Consider the following 27032-nt stretch of genomic DNA (forward strand, 5'->3'; position numbering starts at 1 on the left):
CTCAAATTATTTGAAAACTTCAAAACCTTAGCTGTTAATCATTCTTCTCACTGTTCACTCCTGCTTTTCCTTTTCATTTTTTCTCTTTTAAAGAAAAGGACATGCTAATAATAAGCACCTTTCAAAAAGAAAAGGAAGTGAGTAGGAAGGGAAGAAGAGAGTAAAGGTAGGATTTTTAAAATGAGTTGGGTGGAAAGATGGAGAAAGTGACACAGGCATTCTTTTTAGATGTTTCTGATCAAAGACAGCCTTTATTAATTAAATATAAAAATGGCCTCTTATTTAATGTGGACTTAGGAGAAGTGGTTTTTAAAAATAATAGTATATCTTCAACAATTTAAATTAATGGATCATTGGTGTGTTATAATTTTGAAGAATTTATATCTATTTGAAATATAGAGGATGCGTTATATTGAAATCAAACAGATAAGGTATGGAAGTATTTTAAGTGTCTGTTTTATAGTCTGTTATTCAAGAGCCAATTAATATGTAGATCATCTGTGCCTTTTGCTTCTCTTTTCTTGTTACTTTGGGGGCATTAATCTTTGGTTTTAATCTCTGAGAAATGAAGGAGAAATCGAAAGGCAACACTTAGAATTTTGCTGCATAGTAGCAGCTATGATTAAGGTCTCTTGGGCAGTGACAGTTGCTGTAAGCTAAAAGAAAGTTTTACTTTAACTCTAAGTTTCATTTCTCCATATTATTATTATCCCCTACTTACACAGTCAATTTAATTCTATTTAAAGTGCTTTATTGGGAAGGAAGGTTTGATGTGGCAATAAAGAAATTCCATTTTATTCTCTAACCCTTAATCAGTCATACTGTGAATTCCAGCTCTAATGTTTAATGATATGGCTTGACACTTTCTTTTGTTATCTCTAGTGTGTCAGGAGGCTTTTGGAAAATTAAAAATGGGTAATTGACATTTTAAACTTGAATTTAGACCTCTAAATTTGATAAAGTTGGCAGTCTTAAATATTGATCATCTGGTACCTAGAAATATCTTTTTTCTTTTACGATGGCAAACAAGTCTAAACTTTGTTCTCCAACTAGTAATCTCACTTTAAACTTTCAATTAGGAGAAGACCCTGCTCTCACTGAGGGTCTGAGTTTCTTAACCTTCATTTAATACTTATCCAACATACTGCCTATCTGCAGACTCAGCCTGTAGCCACAGTCCCAAATGACCCTTTGCAAGGCTTATATATAACATCAGATTAGAAGAGAATCACGTAGGAGAAAATACCACTGCAGTTCTATTATGAAGTTAACATACCGTACAGTGTTGAAAATAGTTAATGAAATATTTTTAAAAACCTAAAATTTGATGTTTAGGCATTTGGTCAATAAAGTGGAAGCCTATGGAAAGCTTCAAACTGCTCTGTAGCACTTAGAGACAGCTGTCACACAGTGCGGTGACCTCACGTGCAAACTGAGATGCTTAATTATTAGGCTCCCAGAATTGCATTGAAATGGAGTTTCTGATATCTCATTTCCAGAAACGTGATTACTTTTGTTGAACTGCTTATCAGTTAATAGCCTCTGGTAGAATCTGCTCCTGCTGGGAAATTCTAGACTGATGAGAAGTGTAGTGCCCTATGTTTGCCATAATTTATGCCTGTTGTTGAGTGCTATAGAACTTCTGAGTAATTCAGGATGTGAAGAGGGAGTTAGTTTGATCACTGATTATGCCCAGACAACTCCCCTGGTTTGGTGGAGCCCGTTCCAGGTGCATCTGGCATTCTCTAGGAATACAAAGATGTCAAAAACAAAATTCTAGTCTTAAGTGGACCACAGCTTACTTATTACAAGTTGATGGTTGTAATATAGCTGATTGTGATAATTATCATATGTAGCTGTGAACAAAATTGTGGGCAGAGAATTGTATAACTCAGCCCAGTATATTTGGGAAAGTTTTCACAAAAGAGGCTATGTTTGTCTGCTGAGTTTTAAAAGAAACTGTGCATTGGCAGAAGTGGACAAGGGCCTTCCAAGCAGAGAGAAATACCATGAGCAGGATCAGTTGAGTGTGGTGAGAGTATAGGGTAGAAATGTGTATAGGGGAATGATAGGGGCTAAAGAATGTGGTTGAAACCAGACTGGGAAGATCTTTGTATGCTAGACAAGGATCTGAACTTAATCTCATAGACACAAGGGGCTAACAAGAAGTACCATGATAAGAAGGGGTGAGGAAGAGGTAGCTGGGAAGATGACTCAGGCAACAATGTGAAGGATTGATAGGATCTAGAGAGAGTGAGATGATGAGCGCCTGAGCTAAGTTAGTGACACAGGAATAGAGCGTAGGGAGGGCTGGATTCAGACAGAGAGGATAGTAGGATTTAGGCAAGTAGAAAATACAGATATGTGAGCATACCATAATATTCAATAAGTGCTAAATTATATAAAATCAGGTACCCAAATATATGCTACAAATATGCAATGAGTGATTGGGAATGGGTTTCCTAAAGGCTTTGGGCAATTTGAATATGTAGAAGAAAGTAGGCAGAGCCTGCCAATCTGTCTTTTTACTGAGTCTCTATTTTTAAATTTGAGGACGCTAGTTTGGGGCAGAGAAAGTGTTACTTTGGCATCTTGTGGCTCAGGACTCAGAAGCTTACAGGCTTTCATGGTTTTCCATTTGGATATTGAAATGCTGAAAGACAAAACTCTCTATCCTGCTGCACATCACAGTCAAAAACAGAGATTCTGATAGGCTAGTCTGAGGTTAGGCCTGGTCATTGATGTAAAGCTCTTCAAGGAAATGCCTTGTCTTGCTAGCAACAGGATCCACTGGACTAAAGCTGTTGCAGTCTCATAGCAAGCAGTAGTTGTATGACTAAAGTATGCAGTAGAAAATTGATTTGCTGGTACAGAAACTTATGAAAATTATTTGGAGAGTGAATAGAACATTCATATTTTCTTTTCTTGGCACCATTGTGACTTCCATTTATATGTAAAGGCTACTTAATATTTCCAACTGTTAAAAGCTTTATAAATGTGGTTTCATACACAGAATTTATGTGTATTAGATGAATATTATGAGTTAAAGCATCTAAGTTTTCCTTGCTTGTGTTTTCCTAGTTTGATTTGGGTTTGGAATAAGAACTTATTGTCTCATGAACTATCATTTCTTTCTCCTTTGATCTTGCCTTATAATGTTAAATTCTGATTCTCATAGCAGTTATTTCTGCTGTTAAAATTACAAGTTAAGAAAATAGTACAGTTATTCCTAAAGCCATGATTTTTATAACCATAAACATAACAAACATCTGAAGTGTATTGTTATAAATATTTTCCTGCGAGTAACCCATTATTATGTGAGAAATCTAAACTTTTACCCATCATAGTGTTCATCTTTATAACTGTAATTTTAGAGTTGTGGAGAAATGTTGGTTCAGGTTGATTGGATAATACATGAACTCTGTCCAGAATCTCACTGATGTGGGGGCATGAAATTACTGTGAATGGATTTATCAGTATAATTGCAATAAAGAATTCATTTGTTATAAATTGTTTGAATTTAGAGATTATGAGAGTAAGCAAGGAGACCTGTCAAACAAGAAGTGGTGTGCTGGAACTTACTTCTCTCCAACAGGGGCTTGGTGTTACTCCACACTGTCACCAAAACAGTGTCTGACTTAAACTGAAAGGTCATTATCCTTCACACTAAATTATAAACTCTTTACTAGATATTTGAAATTTAAGGATCTCAAGTTCAGTCTTTAGCAGCAGCACATACAGAAAATGAACTGGAAGGAGCTGAACCCCTTAGCAGGGTTTTTAGCTGGTCTGTTGCTATTCAGCCAAATGCTTGACCCCATCCTGGTTCCTCCCCTGGGGTCTCCACCTGTGTGCTGGGCATCTTGTCTTTCCTTCCCTTGCTGCGAGGCTGCCCTCGTCCTCCTCCTCTCTTCCTTACCTTGCTCTTTTCATTCTGTCCAAAGTCTCTGCTGCCAGGTCCCTCTCCCTACCCCCCAGACTTGCCACTTGTGAAGTTTGGGAATATCAGATATGTTACAGTCATGAAAAAGTATTAGAGTGTTAGGAGTCTCACTTATTCCTCTCTGAAAATGGATTCCTTTGTGGAAGTTTTGTGCTAAATTTTAAGCCTATCTATAGAACTGATCTATCTATGTATCAGGCCTACTGTTACAGTGTAACAGGCATCTCGTTAACCTTGTTTTATACATGAAAAAGAAAAATATCATGTTTTCTTGAGCAGTTTAGTGAAAATGTGTTCAGTCTTGAGAATCTTGGGATTCTCAAGAAATAGTTCACTTTTGCCTCAAAGGTTCAGATTTGTATAATTTCATCCAATCATTTCATACTTTCCTTTGAATATTGTCTTCAACTATGTTTTTATAAGATCATTGTTTTCACTCATATCTTTCATCACTCAAAAGTTAAAATGTACCTTTTATAAAAATAAATCAGATTATTAGGCATGTATAATTTTTTTTACAATTTAAATATAATTTCAGAAGTTTTAATTAAAACATTAATTTTCATGCTTGCCTTAGTGTGAATGAGAAAGTCTACCAGTTTTTAAAGTGTTGTTAGTTTTGATTATTTCATGCTGTCTGCTTGGCATTTTTAATACATATTCTGTTTCCTCCCATTTGTCTCTAGGATACTGCTATTGTTCATCCCGTTCCCATTCGTATGACTCCAAGCAAAATTCACATGCAGGAAATGGAACTTAAAAGAGCTGGCAGTGGTAAGGAAGCTGTTGCTGATTTGTGTTTTAGATTAGCATCAAACTAAAATACACAAGTAATTATTCTGTCAGGGTTCAGATTTCTTTCCTAATTGCTTATTTTTTAACATACTACTTTCTATAATTATACATATATATGTGTGCTTGCATATATATTTTAATTTATGTTACAACTTTAAAAAGAAAATTATTAAATTTAAATTATAAAGTTTTTGGGGCCAGCCCTGTGGCCTAGTGGTTAAGTTTGGCATGCTCCGCTTCGGCAGCCCGGGTTCGGTTCCCAGGCGTGGACCTACACCACTCATCAAGCCATGCTGTGGCAGTGACCCACATACAAAACAGAGGAAGATTGGCACAGGTGTTAGCTCAGGGCGAATCTTCCTTAGCAAAAAGAAAACAAAAAACAAAGTTTTTAAATAAGGACATTTGGAAAATGTGACTTATGTTTTTATGATCACTATTGTGAATTTACATTTAAAGTATGTTCAAGTTTTAACTGAAGAGGTATATGTTAAAATAAATTTTGGCTTTGAAATTATATGTTTTGCTTGAACTCTTGAAGTTTCTCCTTATTTTAGATTAAATGTTTTAGTTAGGGTTTCTCCAAGAGAGAGAGATTTTCCGTATGTCAACATCATAAATTACTTATTTTACAGCCATTTGTGTGGTGTTTTGTTTAAGTAATTGCCCTACATGGATAAAATTGGCTTTTTTATTATAAAATATCTTCTATTATGGCAGAAAACAAAATTCTATATAAAGAGGTTTATATTTGCTTTTATTAAAAATATTATTTTGTCTAATATCTCATGGGTTTACCTACTACTTCTTTGGAATATCTAAATAAAGTCTTACCGTGCATTCTGAGGTTTATGAATTTATTAATTCAAATACCTATGTCTTGTATTTTTACCTAATAATTCTCCACTAGATCATACTAATCCCACCAGCCCATTACTTGTGAAAACATCCGACCTTACAGAAGAAAATAAGATAAATTCATCAGTGAAATTTGCTTCTGGAAACACTGTAGGTAAGTGACAGATAGCATTACATCTTCCATTTGAAGTTTAAGTCTGGATTTAGAGTCTGAATAATTCAAATGTATAGCCATTTAATATTGTCTTCACTGAATAAAGTAGAGACTAGTCAACCCTTTTAAATACCCTGCCCTCTGTATGAATAAATAGTTGCCTGTTGCTGCCTGAACCTGCTTCGAGGCAGGCCTCCTGTGTGCCATCCCTCTTGATTAGCCAGATTAGTCCACTGGCTTTTCCCCACTAGCTCCTTTCTTTCTTTCTCAAGAAATGGTGCATATTCATTCCTTCAGCCAGTGTTAATTGAATACTCTGTGCCAGGCTCAGTTCTAGACAGTGGAGAGTCAGCAGTAAACAGAACAGAAAAACATCTCTGCCTCTGTGGAGCTTCAGTTCTGTAGGGGAGATGGGAAAGAGGAAAAAAAATCACTCATATCTTAGGAGGTAATTAACACCCTGGGTAAAAGTAAAGCTGGAAAAGGGGAGAGAGAGTGACATTTTAAATAAGATGGTCTAAGAAGGTGTGACCAAAAGATGACATTGAGTTAAAACTTGAAGGCGATGAGGGATTCGGCTGTGTGAATATCTGAAGGAGGGACGTTTAAGGCACGGGGAACAGCAAATGTGAAGCCCTGATTTAGGAAACGTGCCTTACTTTTCCTGAGAACGGCAGGCGAGCACCTGGAATGGACCTAGTTAGCGAACTTGGCAAGCAGAGGTAGCAAGTGGTAGAACAGTAACTGGGGAGCCATGTAAGACTGACTCTTGCTGGGTGAGAGGAAAAGCAGTAGAAGGTTCTGAAGGGAGAAGTGGCGTGATCTGAGCTTCCTTTTTGAACAAGATCACTCTGGCTGCTGTGTTGGTAATAGGCCAGGAGAAGGCAGGAGTCAGACCGGGGAGAGACTATTTAGGAGACAGGAAAATACAGACAAGAGAAGATGATGCTTGGCCTGGGGTGGTCGCAGAAGAGGCACTGAGAAGTGGTCGATTCTACTGCATTTTGTAGGAAAAGACCACTACATTTGCTTACCCATGTGGTGTAGGATATGAGAGAGAAATGATTTCAGGGATTTTGGCCTGGGAACTGGGAATTGAGGAAGGAAGGCTATGATAGGAGGTTTGTGGGCGAGACCAGGAGTCCGGGTTGAGGTGCCTATTAAAACATCCAAATGAAAATACATTAGTTTTAGCATCATTATTGTACCAATTAAATAATTCAGTGATTTGACAAGAAAAAGGAAAGGGATACGTTTTGAAATGAAACTAAACCAAATAACTAGTCCCTTCAATTTATAACTCTCGAAAGTATGTAGTAATATTCCTTCAAATTGTTCTTAGTTTCTATTTTAAAATTTCTGTATTGTGTCATAACCATTAGTCTACTTCTGGAATTCCTACTCCTTCATAAGGCTTTAAAAAAACTGAAAATGATATTTCCTCAGGTGAAAAATTGGGAAGCTCTTTTTAATTACATATATTTTATTATTGTGTAAGCAGATTTTATTCCCTTGTCAAATTTTTAATTTTTCACATTGACAATTTTTAAATATTTTCTTTAAGTTTTTCTAATTTATTCTTTAAAAATGACTTTTTTCATTACAAAAGTAATTCAAACTTATTGTAGAAACATAATAAAAATAAGAAAAATTATTCATAATCTCACTATTCCACAAATGACCATGATTAACATTCGTTGTCAACCTTAATCCTCATTCTGCACATATTATATTTTTACATAAAATGAAATTATAATATATGTACTGTTTTGTAACCTCTTTCCATGTAACTTATTTTGAATATTTCTGTGTCAGTAAATATTGACTTTTCTAGGTTGTAACTTTTCTATATGTGTAGTATTTTGTTGTATAAATGTGCCGTGATTTTTTTTATTTTTATTTTATTTGTTACAGTTAATAACGCTGGGAAGAACTGTTAACTTTTTAGCCAATTTTTTAATATCTCTGATTTGAAACAATAATTTAGTTATATTTAGGGTCTATAGTGTAAAAAGTAAAGAAATGATTATTATTAAATAGGATATATCCCATTTATCAGCAGATGGTTACAGTAGTTCAGACTCTTTTACTTCGGACCCAGAACAGATTGGAAACAATGTAACTCGTCAAAGGTCAGTATTTCTGTCGATAACAAACATATTAAAATATCTTGTTATACTTTAATATTTAAAATTATTTAGAACCAAGTATACATCATTTTTCTCTCCTCTTCAGTGCTTCACTTCTCTGAAGGCTGTTAGGTTACCTATTGACTTACGTAGAAGGGAAGTAATTTTGATTCTCTGTGGAAGGTTGAGACAGGGCTGATGACTTCTTGGCAGTGGCAGTTTAATACAGTCCTTCTTATAGGTAAACAGTGAGAGTCTGTTTAAGCAGAAATGTGCAGGATTCCTTTATAGCCCTATGGCAAGTACGAAAAGAATTCTGTTTTAAAATGCCATCCAGACAGAAGCATCTTTCTCCTCTCACTTTTTATAAGTGGTAAGTATCTTTTTGCCACACCCCTGGAGGATATAGAGAGAGACTAGTAATATAGAATCTTCAGAGAGCTTATGGAGTCAAAAGGCTGCTTCTTCATGTAGTTAGTTCTTCTTGTGTTTCTTAGAGTTCTCAGTCATCTTGGATTTTATTCTACTTCTTTTTTTTTTGGTGAGGAAGATTGGCCCTGAGCTAACATCTGTTGCCAATCTTCCTCTTTTTGCTTGAGGAGGAGTGTCCATGAGCTAACATTACTGTGCCCATCTTCCTCTACTTTATATGTGGGATGCCTGCCACAGCATGGCTTGGTGAGCGGTATGTAGGTCTGCGCTCAGGATCTGAACCCACGAGCACTGGGCCACTGAAGTGGAGTGCACGACCTTAACCACTATACCACTGGGCCAGCCCCAATTTTATTCTGCATTTTATTCCTATAAGTGAGGATCAGATTGCCAGAGTCCATGAGATTCTGTTCAGACTGTAGAAGGCTTTGGTGGAAGACAGGTGAATCTCTAGGGTGAGTTGAGCATGAGTATAGTCACCTCTAAAATGGAAGCAGCCTGTGGTAACACAGGAATGAGCACCTCAAAGAGTTGAGCCAGAGTCTACCTCAACTTCGGGCTTTAAATAAGTGGAAAGCTAACTGTATCTAAGCGTAGTTTCTCTTTTTTGAAACTAGTTTTTCAGGCTAATGTTACCTTTAATAAAATGGGAAAACATTAGACTAGGTTTGCAGTCTACCTTGAATAACTTTCTTTTCAAATTTTTGGAAATTTGTTAAATGTATAATTATACTTTGTAAAAAGATTATTTGCCACATTAAATAACCACTCATTTAGTGCACACTGTAATACTTGTATACCTGCTTGAGAAAATGTCACACCAATAAGATCCTTTGCAGCTTAGCCCAGTTTGAATGCTTCAACAGAAAAAAGTTCCAGTGTCAGTAGAGTGACCAACGATAACGGGGCGAATTTTGCAGGTCTCATTCAGGAACCTCGCCTGACAACACTGCACCACCACCTCCCCCTCCAAGGCCACAGCCCTCTCATTCTAGATCATCATCTCTAGACATGAATCGGACCTTTCCAGTCACCACAGGTAGGAGTGTTGTTGTAGTGCTGTGGAGTCAATTCTGACTCCTAGCGACCCTGTGCACAGCAGAGTGGAACCTTGCCTGGTCTTTTCGCACCATCCTCTCCCCTCCCAGCACTGTATCAGACAATACTCCATTGCTGTTCATAGGGTTTTCATGGCCACTTTTTTCAGAAGTGGGTGGCCAGATCCTCCTTCCTAGTCTTAGTCTGGAAGCTCCGCTGAAAGCTGTCCACCATGGGTAACCCGGCTGATATTTTTTGAAATCCCAGTGGCATAGCTTTCAGCATCACAGCAACATGCAGCCACCACAGTATGACAACTGACAGACGGTGGTATGGTTCCCTGACTGGGAAATGAACCCAGGCCGTGGCGGTGAGCTCCAAATCTTAACCACTAGACCACCAGGGTAGGGGATAGAGAACCATATTATATATTACCATTTGATTTTAAAGTTAATTAAAGACACACAACATTTTATGTCTTATTTTTTGATACTTATCTGAAGAAAAATTTTGAATTTAAAAGATATCAGATGAGAGAATTTTTTTTCTTAAAGACTATCTAAAATGTGTTTGAGTTCAAATGATAAAGATAGGAACCTCAGAGACGCCACAAGAAATTCGATGTGAAGATATCAAGGAGGGAAAGCTAAGTCTTAAGTTAGCTGACAAAGGAGAGAGAACAGTCATAACTCACTCCAAGCTTTCCATTTTTATATAACTGATCATATTGTTATTACGTTGATCAAAATAGAAAAGTTAGGACAGAGGGTGATGATTTGCACATTATGAGTTTGGAATGATGAGGAAAAGGGTAAATAATCAACAGGCCGTTGGACTTGTGGGCTAAGAAAGATTGATGTATTATTTGAGAATCATTTACATAGAAATGATAGAGTAAAATGTTAAATGAAAATTTGGAAGTTTCCATACTTGATAGCTAAAGAGCAGTCAGAAATATGGGAAGAAAACCAATAATGTATAGTATTATGGAAACAGGAACACGTCAAGAGTGCAGAACAAGAGAAATAAAGTCTGAGAAGAGGCCATGAGATTTGGACAGTAGGTCACATGTAGACAGTTTTACAAGATAATATTTGCCTTCCCGTACTTACCAACCATTCTTAGAAATCTTGATCATTTGATCACATTCATTCAGCTTTTTGGTTCTACTAGCAAAGTAATTATATATTTACTAAAAAGAAGACTTGTGTTCACGCAGGACAACAGCAGGCTGGAGTTGTGGCCCATCCTCCTGCAGTGCCTCCAAGACCACAGCCCTCACAGGTAACTCTCCAGCGTGTTCATTATTAAACATCAGGTATTACAGTCTCTGCGATCAATTCGTCCGTTAGGTATCTGATTCTATTCTAGAGTTATTTTGAAGATCGAGAATTACCTAATTGTCATTCTTAATGAACATTTAATTCAAGGAAGCTAAGTCTTATTTTGGAAGCTAAAAATTCCAATAATAGTAAGAGTTATTTTTTGAAAGAAGCTTTAAAGTGAACCAAATGATAATGTCTTAACAAAGGAGGGTTTAGTGGAAAGAACAATGGATTGGGAGAATGGGATGTCCATTTATGTCCTGGGTGTAGCAGTGACTCAGTGACCTCACTGCATCTCTCTGGATGTGTTGCTGCAGCAGTAAAGGGAGTGTTAGTGACCTCAGCATCCCTGCCAGGTGGACATTGTTTTGATCTGCACGATACTATTGTGTTCCAGGATAGATTCTGGATTATAGCTGTTGGTTTTATGTGACTGACTCACTACCTTTTACATGAATAAATTTGGCTGATTTTTTTTTTTTTCAGTTAAATTCTTAAATTGAAGTTGGATATTTGCAGTTAAAAAGGTGGTTTCTAAATCATAAAAGATTCTGAAATTTGAATATTCTAGTATTTATCTAAAGTGCCAGCAAAAATACTTTTACTGGGGTTAAGCCGTGAAACTCAATGAGTTGGTCTCTTAACTCAAGAACCAGTCTAGTGGGGAAGACAGATCTATAAACAACAACTATAATAGAAGTGCTGCAGTAGACATATTTATAAAATGCTTTGGCACAGTTTTACTGGCTAGTAAAGTCAGGGATCATATTGAAAAGGTGTAAGTAAAATGAAGGAATTAAGACTTAAGCAGAGACTTGAAAGATCAAGTCATATTTCTCAGGAAGAGGGCATTCCAACCAGAAGGAATGGCATCCACAAAGCTATAGAGGTGTGAGGTAGGTCTGGCATATTCTTCAGGGGAAAACTGGTTGGTTCAGTACAACTGGAGTGACGGGGCAGAGCCTCTCATATCACACTAAGAAGGATAGACTATTTCTTGTAGGAGATGGAGAATCTTTAAAAGGTAAGCAAGAAAGAAATCTTAGATTTATTCCTGTGGCATCCTGTACTTCCTTTGTCATAAAACTTCTCACACTCTATTTTAATTCCTTGTTACTGCCTCTGATCCTGCACTAGACTGTCAGCTTTATTAGGGCATGGGCCTTACTTGTTTTGTTCACTGTCATATCCATACTGCTTGGCTAAAATAATGTATTTTTCAATTGGAGATTTTAGAAGGATTGGTCTAGCAAAGGAATGGAGTGCACTGTGAGTTTTGGGAGAAGAGTTAGAGCCCTGGTTTTCACACTTTAAAAATAATAACCTTTTTAAAACTCAATTTTTTATGCAAATTAAAAGAGAAAAAGATGTTGCTTCCTCTTAAGGAAGACATTGCAACAGAAATGGAATTGTCAAACAACTGAGTCAGACAACAGTTTGGTTTAATCTGTGACCATTTGCTGTGGTGAAATGAATATATAAAGAGATAATGGGAAAAAATAATAATAATAATAACCTTTTTAGAAACATAATGAAACATTTTTAAAAATATCTTTTTTAAAGAATAAACCATTATGCAGTAGCCCAGTTAAGAAAAAGATAGATGCAAGAAGAGAATCAGAGTAGGGCTAGACCCTCCCTTCTCCTTCTATGCACTTTCTTTGCAATAAGAATTTTGTGAAAATATCTTTTGTGTTGGATATTTGTCATCTTAATTTTTTTGAGTGTCTTAGCATTTCCCTTATTGTTTATTAGATCTAAATGTTACTGTAGCTTACCTCCCTGAATTTACCGATAATAAAACAGAGCATCTTTATAATATATTTTCAGAGAAAAAGAAGGCTACTCTGACACATACACCAATAAAATGTTTGCTCCTCTGTTCTAAACCATTGTGTAGGCTCCTGGTCCCGTTGTGCATCGCCCAGTGGATGCTGACGGCCTAATGACCCACACCAGTACCTCACCTCAGCAGATACCAGAACAACCAAATTTTGCAGATTTCAGCCAGTTTGAAGTATTTGCTGCATCAAATGTAAATGAAGAACAAGATGATGAAACTGAGAAACATCCAGAGGTCTTGACGGTCAGTTTTCAAGGGCTTATCGAATTTTCTGCTGGGAATCTCTTCCGACATCATGCTCATAAGCCTGTCTGTACACAGAGGAACCCCTAAAAGAGCAGATATTAGAGGGCACATCAGTGAATAAAATGCCTGCTGCTGCTGCTTTTAAAGGACTTGTATTCCCGAAGTCAGTGCTTCTCAATTTTTTTATTGGCCTCAGACACCTGCTGGTTGCAGAATAATGCTGAATAAGAAGCAGAATCGGAGTAGGGGGTAGCCGTTGTGTGAAAAACACAAACACAACCATCTAGTCCTGGCTAAAACACTGCTCTGGGGTTCCATCTTAATCCCAAGCATCTGATTGTATGATTTGGTGAAGATGTAGTAAGAGGGTATGGTTACCATAGCTACACTCAGTTTGTATGAAAGTAAGGCACTTTCATGACTTTAGACATGCTTACAAACTACAGGATGCCAAAATTTAACCTTTGCAGACAGTGTTCCAGGAGACTCTCTTTAGTTCTGGTGGCAAGAACTTCTCTAAGGATCTCTGTCCTCACTAAACATAAATGTGGAGTTGGAGGGACCAGAGGAATTCTAAAATCTCTGTGCTGATTGTCTCAACCCATATTGAGCCTCTCTAAAAGATCCAAAAATCCATGTTTATTTGACTGGCATAATTTAGATTATGGTTCCTTATAGATCTGATCCATGGAAAATTTTCTACCAGCCACTTCTTCAAACCTGTAACTTTCTGCCTGGCCCTGGGGCCGCTAGGGGAATGGGCTGTACCCCAGGAAGGTGTGCATGGGGTGCTGGCACTCACTCCCTGGGGTGGATACATCCCCTCCCCCAGCCACAAGAACTTCCCAGTGCCACAGCTGCATCCTCAGCTCTGCCTGCTCCCTCGGAGATCGAGTACCTTCCCTCCTCTCTGCCCTTGAGTAGTAAAGAAAGAGTGGTCATTTTACAAGGTATTCTCAAATTCCTTCTCATCTTGATCTCAGATTTCTTATTGTCAGAATGAGTATTTTCTGTACATTTTATTCTCTGGTTTGTTACATATATTTATGTACAATTGTACATTACTTATTATAATTAGTAACAATAATATGTTCATCTCTAGGTTGAAAAAGCTTCTGATTCTGCAGGTTCTCTTCGAGTTGCCAAAACAGAGAGTAAAATTGAAGAGAAGACAGCTGCTGGTGCTCCCGCCAATGTGGTACGCGGAAGGTCTTTTTTAAGATTGATAATTTTTATACATAGAAAAAGTTATATGAGATCATTTTTTCTTTGTAATATTTTAAAGATGACAAAAATATTAGAAAGAGGGGCCGGCCCGGTGGCGCAAGCGGTTAAGTGCGCGCGCTCCGCTGCGGCGGCCCGGGGTTCGCTGGTTCGGATCCCGGGCGCGCACCGACGCACTGCTTGGTGAGCCATGCTGTGGCGGCGTCCCATATAAAGTGGAGGAAGATGGGCACCGATGTTAGCCCAGGGCCGTCTTCCTCAGCGAAAAAAAGGGGAGGATTGGTGGATGTTAGCTCAGGGCTGATCTCCTCACAAAAAAAAAAAAAAAAAAAAAAAAAAAATATTAGAAAGAAAGTAACTAGAGATTATCTAACCCATTCCACTGCCTTTAACTGTAATATATTTAGTCTGTCTCAGAACAGGATCTGCCTATTGAAAAATTCTAGGAGATGGTATTCTATCATCTAGTACATGCCACAGTTCCCAAATTTATGTGGTTATTATATTCTTCCAAATATATAAAGTAGAACTTGCTTGTTGGTCAAATTCAGTTTCCTTTATTGCAGCCTTCAGTATAATAGGGGAAAATTATCAAACCTCTGAGGTTAATATTATATTCTGTGCTCTTTTTCTTCAACTATTTTAGGGATAATTTTTTTCCCCAACATTTTGTTAGGAAAAATTTAAACATACAGGAAAATTGAAAGAATTTCACATTGTACATCACTAAACCCACATCTTCATTGCATCATTAGTATTTTACTCTATTTGCTTTATCATGTATCTCTCCATCCTTCTATCTTTATCAATCCTTCTTATCTGTTTTATGCATTTCAAAGTAAGTTACAGATATCGGTACACTTTCCCATTGAGAGAAAAATTTTGGTAATTTTGTTTCTGTTATCATCCAGACATTCCAAGTAGTTATTAAAACAGCATGTATTTCTGCCAGTGCTTAAATTCTACTTTCTGGACACTTTATTTTTTACCACATTAGTAGTTCTATGATGTTTCTTAAGATTGAATTTTATTTTTGTCAGCTCATGGCAACAAATTAAAAATAGCACGTAACCAAAGAGATGGCAGTTGATGCTTGTTTTTGTTTTGTCAAATGAGGTTATGGTAAATACCATATTTGATTTTGTTGAGGGTAGATTCACAGTTTCCAACAAAATCTCCACTCATTTTCAAGAGTTATAATTACTGTACATCTTAGTGATGCCTTTTTAAGAATTGCCTAGCTTTCCACTTCTTCATAAATTGTTTTATTCATTAAGATGATCTATTTAGTGTTTTTGAGTATGAAATTCTATGATGATAACGGATGCATTTTTCTGGAAACTCCCTTTTATCTTTATTGAACTTGTGTCATGTTTATGTTACAGCTGTGAATATTACACTCGAGTCAGATTTGGGCCTTAAGCAGCTTATGTTACCCTTTTTAAAAAATTCTATAGTAGGTACATTCAGAACTGTGACGTCAACTAGGAATGTCCTTTCCCATTGTAATTTGTTAGCTGTTGCCACAGATATCTAAAGAGTGTTAAAGTAGGACAAGTGACTTTTAATTTTTGGAGAATAAGCGACTTAAATGAAGCAAATGATGTTGGCAGAGTGCTGACTAACCATGATGTCTTCAAGAAACGCTCGTTACCGATGGATTCTTGTCTTCTAGAGCAAAGGTACAACTCCTCTTGCTCCACCGCCTAAGCCTGTTCGAAGAAGATTGAAGTCGGAAGATGAACTAAGGCCAGAAGTTGATGAACATACACAAAAGACAGGTGTCTTAGCTGCTGTTCTTGCATCACAGCCTTCCATCCCTAGGTAATCAAAGCTATTCCTAAACACATTTAATTACAAGAACAAAAAGCACAGCAATTAAAAATATCAAACTGAAAGAAATTATGTTCAGACTAGTTCTTCAGTTGAGCAAGGGTTCTTAACTGTTCCTCTTTGAGAGTTTTCTCATTTATGAGTAGGTAGAATATTCTTTCCCAATTTTTTCCTTTCTATCATTAAGTTCAGTTCCAATTCCATTTTAACACTCCATTGTAAACCCTGGAACAGACTTTTTCAAAATTAATAGTGTAGAGTAACACTAATACTTTAACGGTGGTTGTTGTAAACCAAGAATCGGCAGACTAGGGCTCCTGGGCCGAATTCAGCCCATGGCCTGTTTTTGTAAGGTCCATGAGCTAAGAATGGCCTTTACGTTTTTGTAAAAAAGAGAAGAGAGAGAGAAAGGAGAAGAGATAAAGACCAAGAGAGAGAAAAGAAACAAACAACAACAATATGCAGCAGAAACTGTATGGCAAAGCTTAAAATACTTAACTATCTGTCCGTTTACAGAAGTTTGTTGATGCCCCCTCTAGACTAACCTTAAACTCAGGTTATTATTACAGGAGAATAATAATTAAAACAATAGCAACAATAAGTAAGCTTCTGAAGCTTGGATACTTTTGGTTGACCATTGAAACTGAGCAAGTGAGGTTGAGCTATGCTGATAAGACAAAAGATGCTCCCTCTCCTTTCTGGGTTTAGAGATAGATCAAGGAAGAATGGAGAGAATTTAAAGATAAGAAATGAAGGTTATGTTTTTTGCTCTCTTTATCTTCTCAGGTCTGTTGGGAAAGATAAGAAAGCTATTCAGGCATCAATTAGACGCAATAAGGAAACCAACACAGTTTTGGCCAGATTGAATAGTGAATTGCAGCAACAATTAAAGGTAATATGGTTTCTAAATCTTTATTTGAGAAGTTCCACGGACTCAGAGCATCTCAGAGTTGAACTGGAACTTAGAGGTGATCCAGCAGTTCTGCTACTGTGAAACTTTCAGTGTGGCAAGAGAAATGTGCATCTAGGATGTTTTATACCCCTTTGAATCTTTTAATAATAAAAGGAATTTTTTATACTCAATTCTAACGTGATTGCCTTATCCTACATATATATAAGGCATCACTATTCCTATAGTATTCCTTAACTTTCATAATGAAACCCAAGAGAAGAAATGTTGTGACCTCAGGTACCTCCAAGATCACATACATGGCTGTCTACACTCGATTTAATTCTAAGATAATTTATTATTAGCTTATCTCTTTATCAAAGACAACTCAGATTTTGTTAAAGGGACTTAAACAGGTCTAAAGAGGAAGAAGGATGGGGGCAATTTAGATCATCCTGCATGTGGAAAAGATAAGACCAGCCTTAAGTAGACATGGTGCTTGTGGCCGATGTGTACTCCTTCATCTGTACTGGAATGCGTTTGTTTTCCTTACTTACTACTAGGCATGATTTCTTTGAATCCCTATGAATAAAAATTAACAGCCAGAATCATGATTCACCAACATTATTAAGCATTCATGCCTTATAAGGTTCTCAAACCTTAATGTGTATACAGTTAATCTGGGGTCATGTTAAATGCAAATTCTGATTGGTATTACGTATGGAGTGGGACCTGAGAATTCTGCATTTCTAATAAGCTGCCAGGTGTTGGAGATGCTGCCGGACTGTTGGCCACACTTTGAGTAGCCAAGTTGTAAACCACAAAGATGAGGAGAAAAGAATCCATGGAAATGTAAAATTAATACAGAATTGGTTCATTTCCAGAACATTTTGTTCATATCCCTCATCTAGCATTTATTACACTGTCTTGGAATTATTATCTGTGGCACATTTGTCTCTCCTACTAACTGAACTCATAGAGGGTAAATCTAAATCACAGTCATTTCTGTTTAGGGTGACCATATAATAAGTCCAAACCAGTATATTTTTGAGAGAAAAGAGGGAAGAATGTGTTGATATTTAGGCCAAGACATCAGAAGTAAAGTGGGACTGACCTAGATAAACTTGTAACCATCTTGTGTCTGTCCCCAAAACCTAGCACATGTTAGGCATTTGGTGAATGTCTGTTGAATGAATGACATTCTTGTATAACTCTTCCCTCAAAGAAGATATTTGTAGCTGTGGTATGATTATGAATTTGGTGTATTGTAAAGGAAGAATATTAAACTAAGGATAGGCTTGCTAGTACCATACCTTGAAGATGAAAATTTTGTTAATGCATGTTTTTCTGAAGAACTACAGAAAATCACAGAAACATGTATATAGGAGCTGTTTTAAAAATCACTTTTGGGGGCCAGCCCTGTGGTGTAGTTGTTAAGTTCAGCGCACTCTGCTTCAGTGGCCCAGGCTCTCGGGTTTGGACCCTGGGTGCAGACCTACACCACTCAGCCGTGCTGAGGTGGCGACCCACATACAAAATAGAGGAAGATTGGCACAGATGTGAGCTCAGGGCAAACCTCTCTCACCAAAAAAAAAAAAATCGCTTTTCTCATTGAACCAAAAATAGGAAGTAGAGTACCAAATGGGAAGCGGTGGTTCTGGTTAAAACACGATACTATCAGTATGATAGAGAAAAAGGAAAGTGGATAAATTCCAATTTGCTGGCTATCTGAGAAGACTGCTCAAAATCAACAGTAATTAGAAATTCTGATTGCAAAATAAACGTATTCTTTGTGAAACTGGAACTCAAAATGAGGTTCAGGAGTTGCTATGATGGGATATAGTCACCAGGGGAAAGAATCTGTATGAACTGATTCCTCTACGGTCACTGCAGGGCACGGGTTCTGTGCAACATGCATGCATGAATAGCCAGCATATGCAAATATTGGCTTTTCTAATCATTAAACAAAAAATATTTTATTACCCTGATTTATGTAATAAGGAAAAGATTTTAATGAAGATATTTTAATATTTCGTTGTACAAAGAAACTGTTTCTAAAGTAAAGTATTCTTTTAAAATATAAACAGCTGTCCCTTCATCTTCTTAACAATTTTTTTTTTTTAATCATTTATTGAGCTCTTTCACTGTGCCCCCCACCCCCGAAGCTGAATGAGTAATGGCTTAAAAATCTGGTTGAGGAGGTACAGCTATATATATATATTTTTTTGGTGAGGAAGATCAGCCCTGAGCTAACATCCATGCCACTCCTCCTCTTTTTGCTGAGGAAGACCGGCCCTGAGCTAACATCTATTACCAATCCTCCTCTTTTTTTCCCTTTTTCTCCCCAAAGCCCCAGTAGATAGTTGTATGTCATAGTTGCACATCCTTCTAGTTGCCGTATGTGGGACGCCACCTCAGCATGGCCTGACAAGCAGAGCGCGCGCACTTAACCGCTAAGCCACGGGGCCAGCCCCCTTACAAATAAAACTGTGTTCTTGATGAGAGCTGTTGTTAGATGTGCCTTCGTTTTTACATACTTTGAAACATAACTGGTTTTGCCTCTTTTTCAGGATGTTCTTGAGGAGAGAATTTCCCTGGAAGTTCAACTGGAACAACTTCGACCATTCTCTCACCTATAAGCCAATAGCCGTTAACTGTGAACACACCCATTTTTAAGTGGTGCTGGGTTCAAGCCAATTTGGAGACCCAGACATTCAGCTCACTGCTTAATTCAACCTTAAATTTTGTGATTCTGTTTTGCCCTTTATGTTCACCATTGTATTTAAGTATCTTTTATTTTTTAATTTCAACAATAAAAGGGTCAGGATGACTTTTTTGGAGGGTATATTGTGTTTGTTGGCAGTGCCCACCCTTGTTATTCCATAGCATCAGGAATACATAACATCGGTCCATTGTAGTCATGTGGCCAAAACCTCACACTGATCTGACTTACAGAATGGCCTTCTCCTTTACATCTCAAGCACAAACTCAGAAATATTTGCAAAAGGAGACAAAATTAATAAACTGTCAATTTGTCTTTTAGTTTTAATATTTATATTTGTTTTGTAAAAATCTTTAAAATGAGTTTTGCCTATTGAACTTTTGATTTGGAAGAACTGTATTGGATAAGGCATTCTTTAACCATAAGCTCTACAGTAATCAACATTTTCGGGAGTCACGTGGTACTTTCAGACTTTTCCATGTCTTCCAACTTGGAGGTCAGGTTTTATATTTTCCCTGTGAAAATTTGATCAGTTTTACCAGTGACTTAAAATTTTTGTGTGAGATTTTAATTCAGCAGCAGTAGTGTAAACTTAAGAAATAGCCAGAAGACAGGGCTTTCTTAATTGTCTCCTGGAAGTGACGGCCAAGCGTTGAAACCACAAACAACATAAGCTCCGTCCACTTGCAAACATCACCACTTGTTGCATGATTTATGCACCTAACTCTCAATTAGAAGCTTATGCTCATCAGTTTCTACAGAGATTATTTTCAAGCAATATGTTTTAAAACTTCTGAGGACATTAATTATTCACAGCATAAATGGAAATTCCTTAAGATTTCTAGTTTACCTTCAGCGATCTTGTCACTCATGCTTTTGCCATATGGACAGGTTTTTCCTATTAAAGAGTTTCTGAAGTGTGCCCTATTCAGGGTGATACTGTCTTAGGATTTGTTTTATGTTATGTGATAAATACGTTTTGATCACATTTGTGAATTTGCATTCATTGCTGACTAACAGCAGATACTCCCTTTAATGTCTATTCTGTCTGTGGGATTATAGCTATTAAGCTGCACAGATATATCATGACAGAATCAGAACTGTGATTTTACATTAATAAAACAGCACAGTATTTTAACTTTTGTATATTTTCTAACAAAAACTTAAATTTTTAAGAATTAGAAGGAATTTGTATTTTTGTGTTGAAAAAAAAATCTTTAAAACAGCCTCGTTCACAATCCTCGACTGTACTAGTAAATTTCATTACTTTAAAGGAAAACATGAAGCAAAAAGGAAACTGACAACCGAAAGCTTCTAAGATTAATATAACTTTTATCTGCCATTAACTAAGTAAACATATTGTCACTTCTGCATACATCAGCTAAAGTTTCCAAGTGCTAACAGGTTATAGCTTCAGTTTGTTAAATAATTTGATGAAGGATTTAAAGGCCCAGAAAACTACTCAACACCTATGTTGCTGTTTCTCTATTTTAAAACAGAATTGTCTTAATTTCTTCATTTTTATTCAGCTAAATTCCATTACAGGCAAGTTTTGTTAGATTCCCATTTATCTTTGTTTTAAAAAAAATTTTTTTCCCAGTAGCTTTCTAATTTAATAATGTCACAGATTTTTAAAGCTTCTTGTTTGGAAGGTCTAGGAATTTAATTATGCAACCCAAGAACACTTAAATATTGCAGAAAATGTTTTAGTGCTTTGTGGTGGTACATTTTTAATGCTCTCTGGAGGAGTACATTTATATTAAGGATATATGTGACAAGTTTTTGAGTAAATTGCCTTTTATATTTCTTATACATATTTTTAAATCAGTAATTATTTCATGAAAGTGTTAAAGATGATTGGTAAATCACCAACAAATTAAAATGTTTCTCTAGACTTACTTAAGAAACTTTTCATTCTGGTTTTATTTTTCATTAGATCATAAAAGAAAACTTTAAATACACAATATCCTCATTCTGTCTTAGGTTTCATCAAATAACTAAATGATACTGTCCATGAAAAATAACTACCAAAAGAAGTGGTTCAAAATTTTGGATTCAAACTGTTCTTCTTGTACATTTCACATAATTGAGCATAGATGATAAAGTTTAAAAGTTAAGAAGAAGTTTATGGGTCATCCAACTTCATCCTCCCATCATCCATGACAAGTAATCCTGCTTTTACTGGATCTTCCAGAACAGGAAATACATGCTGTGGTCTGGGTCATCTCTCAGGGAGAACTGGCACCTGCAGTGTTCTCTAGTCACGTCTCATGTCTCCATTCTACTTCTGATTGCATTCTGGAGGACTGACAGCCACAGGAACTTATCCTCCTCGACCTCTGTAGCACAAATCCATTCACATTGTGGACCCTGAAGAATAAATGCATTCTTGATATCTGTAAAAATATTTGAGATACACTAATTAATCTTTGCAGGTAACAAAAGAAAAAGAGAAAATGTTTTAATATTCAAGAATTGACCAACTCATCTTTAAGAATTTTTGGAAAACTAGAAAGGGATTCAAACAAATACAAATCCAGTTTAGAATATAACTTCCTAAAATTACTGAATAATTCAAATATAATCTAAAATGATCTTGTCTTTATAATTGTTTAATCGTAATTAGCAGTTATCTTTAAAGACTAAGTGACAGATGATGTAATGTTCTGTAATTCCTTGTCTCAGCCACTCCAGAAGGACCTGGAATCAATAAGGGTCTTTACTAATCGCTATTGTAGATAGAGATGGTGAGAGTGAGGCCTAGACAACCTTGGTATGAGGGCCCATGACAGAATTAAGCCAACTCTTTAGCTGAGTGCCCACGGTCTATCAGGTTACTTAATGGGGTTTTGACGTAGGGCAGAGCTGATTAAAGGGAGCTGAAAGAAGACATGTCATACACACTTTAACCATACCCAGTGGTTATAGGTGACTAGCCCATTTTACCTGAGTTTGACTTTGGAGTGGAAGTATTTCACATTTTTTCTCAGATTTAAAATGGGGCTTATGCTAATGAGAAGCAGCCCTTTTTAGATTAGGTCCTTCTCTGAGCTCTTGGTTCCAGCTTTACCCTTAAGTCCTGCCTTTACATGCAGTAAGAAATATTGGAATGAGAGGCGTTACATTTAGGTGGTCTGGCCTAACAAATACAGGAAAGAGATATGGATCCTTTTAAGGTTGGAAGTAGAGTGCAGGATAATAACTAAAAATAGGCACAGTAGGTTTAAGTAGGATTTCTTTTTGTAACATGATATTTCTGTTCAAGTTATTATGAATGAAATGTTTAAGTTACTAAACATCCTTTGCGAATCTGTTGATTCCTTTATAGAACTCCCAATTTAAATATGAACTTAAGGAAGAAATGGTACAGTCAAATCTGTAATAATCACTTGTCCTAGTAGAATGGAAAATTAATGGATAAAAGTCTAAAACTAACACCTACAAGCAGTATGGAGTAGCGGTTGGGGGCTCAAGCTCGTGTGCAACTGCTTCAGAGAACTCCAAGATGACGTGAGGGTCGTGCCTCTCCTTGTGATTTTTGAAAGCTGTTTTCCTAATATTAGTCTAGAGTGTGTGTCTGACACTGCCAGCAGTCCTTTCTTTTGCTATTTCAGAGGTAGATGAGAGTTTACATTAATGAAATCCTAACATTTGGGGAATTATTTGCAAGCTGGCAAATTATAATTCCAGTCCTTTTCCTACTTTTCTATTTTAATAGTTAACGAGCTTTATATAATATAGCTTTCTAAAGGTATTTAACTCTTGGAAGGAAAATACATACGTTTGGTGTCTGAAATATCTTCTACTAGTAACCTGTGAAGGGCCACTGACGCAATGAACTGGTAGGTTGATTTTGATGTCCTTTCAAATGGAGTGTGAGATGTGCCCCGACTAGAAACGAGCAGTGCATCGTTGAAGAGAAAAAGACTGAGATCGCGGGTGTGTTCATAGAGCCTGTGTTAAATGGAGAAGGGGGAGCTTTAGAAGGGTTCCATATGCATCCATATGTGCTTTTATCTTTACACTGAGAAGCCAGTAGTCAAGGTGTTCTCCCTGCTACAGACCTTTGGAATGGCTCTTTGAAGTTCTCAGTATGATCTTCCTGGTGTGAAAAGTCCCTTCTCTGTCTCTCAGACCAATGCTGTGGGTGGGTCTCAAGGTTCCTGGTGGAGTGGTTTGAGCTTGTCCATTGGACAAGTATTCAGTCAGTGGGGGGGAAATGGACGTTGACGTTTCCTTCTTTTATGACATGAATCACGCTGAAGCTGTGTTTTTAAATTTTTGTCAAATTTGGCATTTTGTGTTCACTGTATTTGGGCAGTCTGGGGAAAGTAGTTTTTGTTGTATTTGGTCTCATCTTTAAGGGTAACAGGTTGGGGTAGAAAAATACACCAGAACCAATGTGGCACAAGGTGTCGTAAGTAGAAAGCAGGGAAAAGAAAAGCATTTAACTAGGTAGGAAATAGAAACATTTCTAAAATTTTGATCAGAAGGAGATTAATAGGTAACAATGTACTTCATCAGTATGAAAGATTAGAATTAAATAGCTCTTCATTTTCACGAGGTTGCTACCATGGTCAACTGTGGGCTTATTTATCAACGGACAAAATGTGTCCTCAACCTCCATCTATACCGTCTTTGCTGGTCCGTTGTCAGAGCCAGGTCACCATGTTTGGTAGGTTTCGCTGTACTCTGGTATGGGCTATCTTGTGTGAGTACTCAGCAGAGCATCAAGCAAAAAGCATCAGGTGCTGGGGAGGAGTTTGGGGGAGCCCCCCACCTCATGTCCCCATTCCCCCCCAAACAGGAGTGGTTAAGTGAAGCAAGCTCAATGTTTTGATAGGAGGATAACCAAAAGTTTTTCTCTTGGAAGCATCAAGCAACCCTCAGGAAGTTACTCTAAGGAAGGAAGTCACTTTACTGGCTTATTCAAAGGAAGTCTTTTATTTTTTTATCTTTACCATCTTTTTGTTTAGTTTTTAAATTGTCAGTTTAGATCTACATATGATTTTACATAAATGCTAAAGTGCCATCAGTAGATACGGTTGGCTTTTTTAGTGTATTTTCTTGTTCCGTTTTTTCTTTTTGCTTGGCTCCCTCCTCCCTCCACTCAGGTCACGTAAGTTACCAAACTAGTACATATCTTTCCACTTTTGTTACCTGCTCAGGTAATCTCACACATATATACATAAACACATTACAGGTAGGTTGCCATTATTTTACAAAAAATGGTAATATTATCCATACTTTTTTCCTGCTTTTCTCACTCAGCAATGGAAATCACTTCAAGTTAACTGGTATGGCTTTAATTCATTATTTTTACTGGCTAAATAATACTTCATAGTGTGGATGGCCATCATTTATTCAACTCTTCCCCTTCTAATGACATTTTCTTGGTTTACAGACTTGGGTCTTTTTCCTCCCTGCTTCCCTCCATCTGCCCCTCCTTTCGTTTGTTCTTTCTTTATTGCCCCCACCAGCAATGTTGGAATAAACGGATCCTTACATGTTATTTCTGTCAGATAGGATTCCCAAGGGTAGGTCAACGGGTTTGACTGGTTGGTCAAAGGGTTTACGTATTTTTATCAAAGACTTCCAGATTGTTCTCCATTAAAGCCGCTATAATTCACATTTAGAATCCACTTTATTTGATAATGGCTCTGACTTGTACATAGTACAAACTTTAATGTGCATCTGAGTTCCCTGGATTCACATCAAGATTCACCTGATTTTTACCTGGAGATTTTGTTAAAATTCAAATTTTGGTTCAGTAGAGCTAGAGTAGCCTGAGATTCTGCATTTCTGACCGCTCCCTGGTGATGCTGATATGCAGACCACACTATGAGAAGTGAGGCACTTGAGTCACTTATTACAACCATGCCTATGAGCTGGGCAAAGGACTGGGTCAGGGAGTTAAGACATTTTTAAGGCGTACTATACTTCAGGTTCAGCCCTTTGGAGAGTGTTGGGAAGTACAGGTTAAGTGTGATAACACAGAAAGGCAGTGGTCACCCAATCACCAGAGCCAGCTCTTCCTTTTTCACACATTTCCTTCCCGTCTATGTGATTACAATTTAGGCTGGAAGGAGTGTAATGCTTCACATATACTGATATCTTGCAAGAAACAGTGTTCTAGATCAAGTGGGTAGGTTATCCTGACAATAATGAAGCATATAGAACTAGGGGTGAGGGAGAGAGGAAGCAGGCAAGGGTGCATTTTCAGTGTGTGTGTGATGGGCTATACGTGGTGCATGGCCACTTTAAACAGGCAAAGGAACGCCACCCACATTCTTGCCCCTTACTGGGCAATATTTTTACCATATCACTGATAAGAACAATTATTTCTACTATTCTGCCAGTTTAGAAAAATGTTTACAGCTGTAATAAAACTGCTGTCTTATCTGAATTATCAGAGTATGTGCCTACAAGGGAGCTTTAAAGAAGTGGCTTTGAAAGGGGTGTTTGTTTTGCTAAATACGTGTTTAGTTTTTTCCTTGGAAGGGACAACATTAAGAGTAGAGGTAAATGAAAAAGAATTCCGATTTTGTGACCCACTCAGACCAGGTGAGTTGTTGGCCCACGAAGGGAAGGAGCAGGCACATGAACTTGGAGTTGAGGCCACTGGTAATTGGAAGGCATGAAGGAGGGAAAGGTAAACGCACACAGAGGCTTTTGTTATTTCAATCTGATTATGAGAGTGCTATTTAAAATATATATAAATTTCAGTTTTATCTAGAAAAAAGCTTTTCAAAAGCCTCTTACTAAATTAAGCCCCCATGATCTCCAACAATTTTCATCGAAAGACAAAAAACACCAGAACCTTTTTTTAAAAACTTAATTCTTCTACATATGTAAAAGCAAATAATTTCACCTTTCATATTGACATAATGGAGGAGCTGAAGTGGAATCTATGGCTCCTACGAGGGTTTCAGAAAGCTACTCTGCTCACATTCAAAAGAACCAATTGCAAGGGTAGAGTTTTTGCCCTGAACTTGGGTAGGATTTCTTTTCTTAGTCACAAATAGGTTCAATGACTCAGCAAAATGGAACAGGTCTACTATAGTTTAAATTCTTAACACCTTTCTAAAAATGTTTTGTTGTTGTTTAACTATTGCATTACCCAGCCCACAAGACAAAGTACCCAACTTCTATAACTAAATAAAACTTTAAATTAATTTTCAGGACACAACCTTTGGCATAAACAGACAACCGCCAGCCATAGGTTTGTGAGCTGACCTGAGCCCTAGCTCCAGCCATCCACACTCTGACTGGTGGGTCATAGTGGCTTTTTGTGTCCCCAAGGTAAGAGTCAATTCAGAGCCAGAGTCCAGTACCCCTGAGAAGTCTGGATGTTTCCCTTCTCCGGTGCATAGGTGCCTGGTAAATGACTGTAAGCCCCTTTGGGTAAGGCTAAAAGGAAAGTTTACAGTATGCATTTTTGTCAGGGTAGTAAGATTTTTCCTCAAGAGGACTCTAGGTCTGAGAAGTGGATGCCTCCATTTGGTGATTCAAGGCCAGGCCTCTGTTCACCAACCCTAGAGGGTCCACTTTTGCACCTTTGGTGAAACCCCATTGGAAGAAAAACAAAAACATGCTTAAAA

At 37.2% G+C, this 27032-nt stretch overlaps 2 protein-coding genes across 6 annotated transcripts in view; one reads left to right on the plus strand and one right to left on the minus strand.

The window, feature by feature from the left end:
- REPS1 (RALBP1 associated Eps domain containing 1) overlaps window positions 1–19539 on the plus strand; it is a 79510-nt gene extending 59971 nt beyond the window's left edge. For 3 of the 5 annotated variants that reach the window (XM_058566170.1, XM_058566172.1, XM_058566173.1), the window contains 10 exons: window positions 4630–4717; window positions 5649–5750; window positions 7810–7882; window positions 9232–9350; window positions 10569–10633; window positions 12575–12760; window positions 13866–13961; window positions 15663–15811; window positions 16607–16712; window positions 19280–19539. In XM_058566170.1, coding sequence (XP_058422153.1) covers window positions 4630–4717; window positions 5649–5750; window positions 7810–7882; window positions 9232–9350; window positions 10569–10633; window positions 12575–12760; window positions 13866–13961; window positions 15663–15811; window positions 16607–16712; window positions 19280–19348 — 1053 coding nt within the window. In that variant the 3' untranslated portion in view covers window positions 19349–19539. The remainder of the gene's footprint in view (window positions 1–4629; window positions 4718–5648; window positions 5751–7809; window positions 7883–9231; window positions 9351–10568; window positions 10634–12574; window positions 12761–13865; window positions 13962–15662; window positions 15812–16606; window positions 16713–19279) is intronic. The other 2 variants (XM_058566171.1, XM_058566174.1) reach the window with 1 other exon arrangement.
- Window positions 19540–21325: 1786 nt separating this feature from the next.
- ECT2L (epithelial cell transforming 2 like) overlaps window positions 21326–27032 on the minus strand; it is a 67331-nt gene continuing 61624 nt past the window's right edge. Inside the window, exons 21-22 of the mRNA XM_058566177.1 lie at window positions 23213–23385; window positions 21326–21827 (exon numbers count right to left, since the gene is read on the minus strand). Coding sequence (XP_058422160.1) covers window positions 21700–21827; window positions 23213–23385 — 301 coding nt within the window. The 3' untranslated portion in view covers window positions 21326–21699. The remainder of the gene's footprint in view (window positions 21828–23212; window positions 23386–27032) is intronic.

This window comes from Diceros bicornis, chromosome 23 (assembly GCF_020826845.1).
Source record: "Diceros bicornis minor isolate mBicDic1 chromosome 23, mDicBic1.mat.cur, whole genome shotgun sequence".
Classification (NCBI taxonomy): domain Eukaryota; kingdom Metazoa; phylum Chordata; class Mammalia; order Perissodactyla; family Rhinocerotidae; genus Diceros; species Diceros bicornis.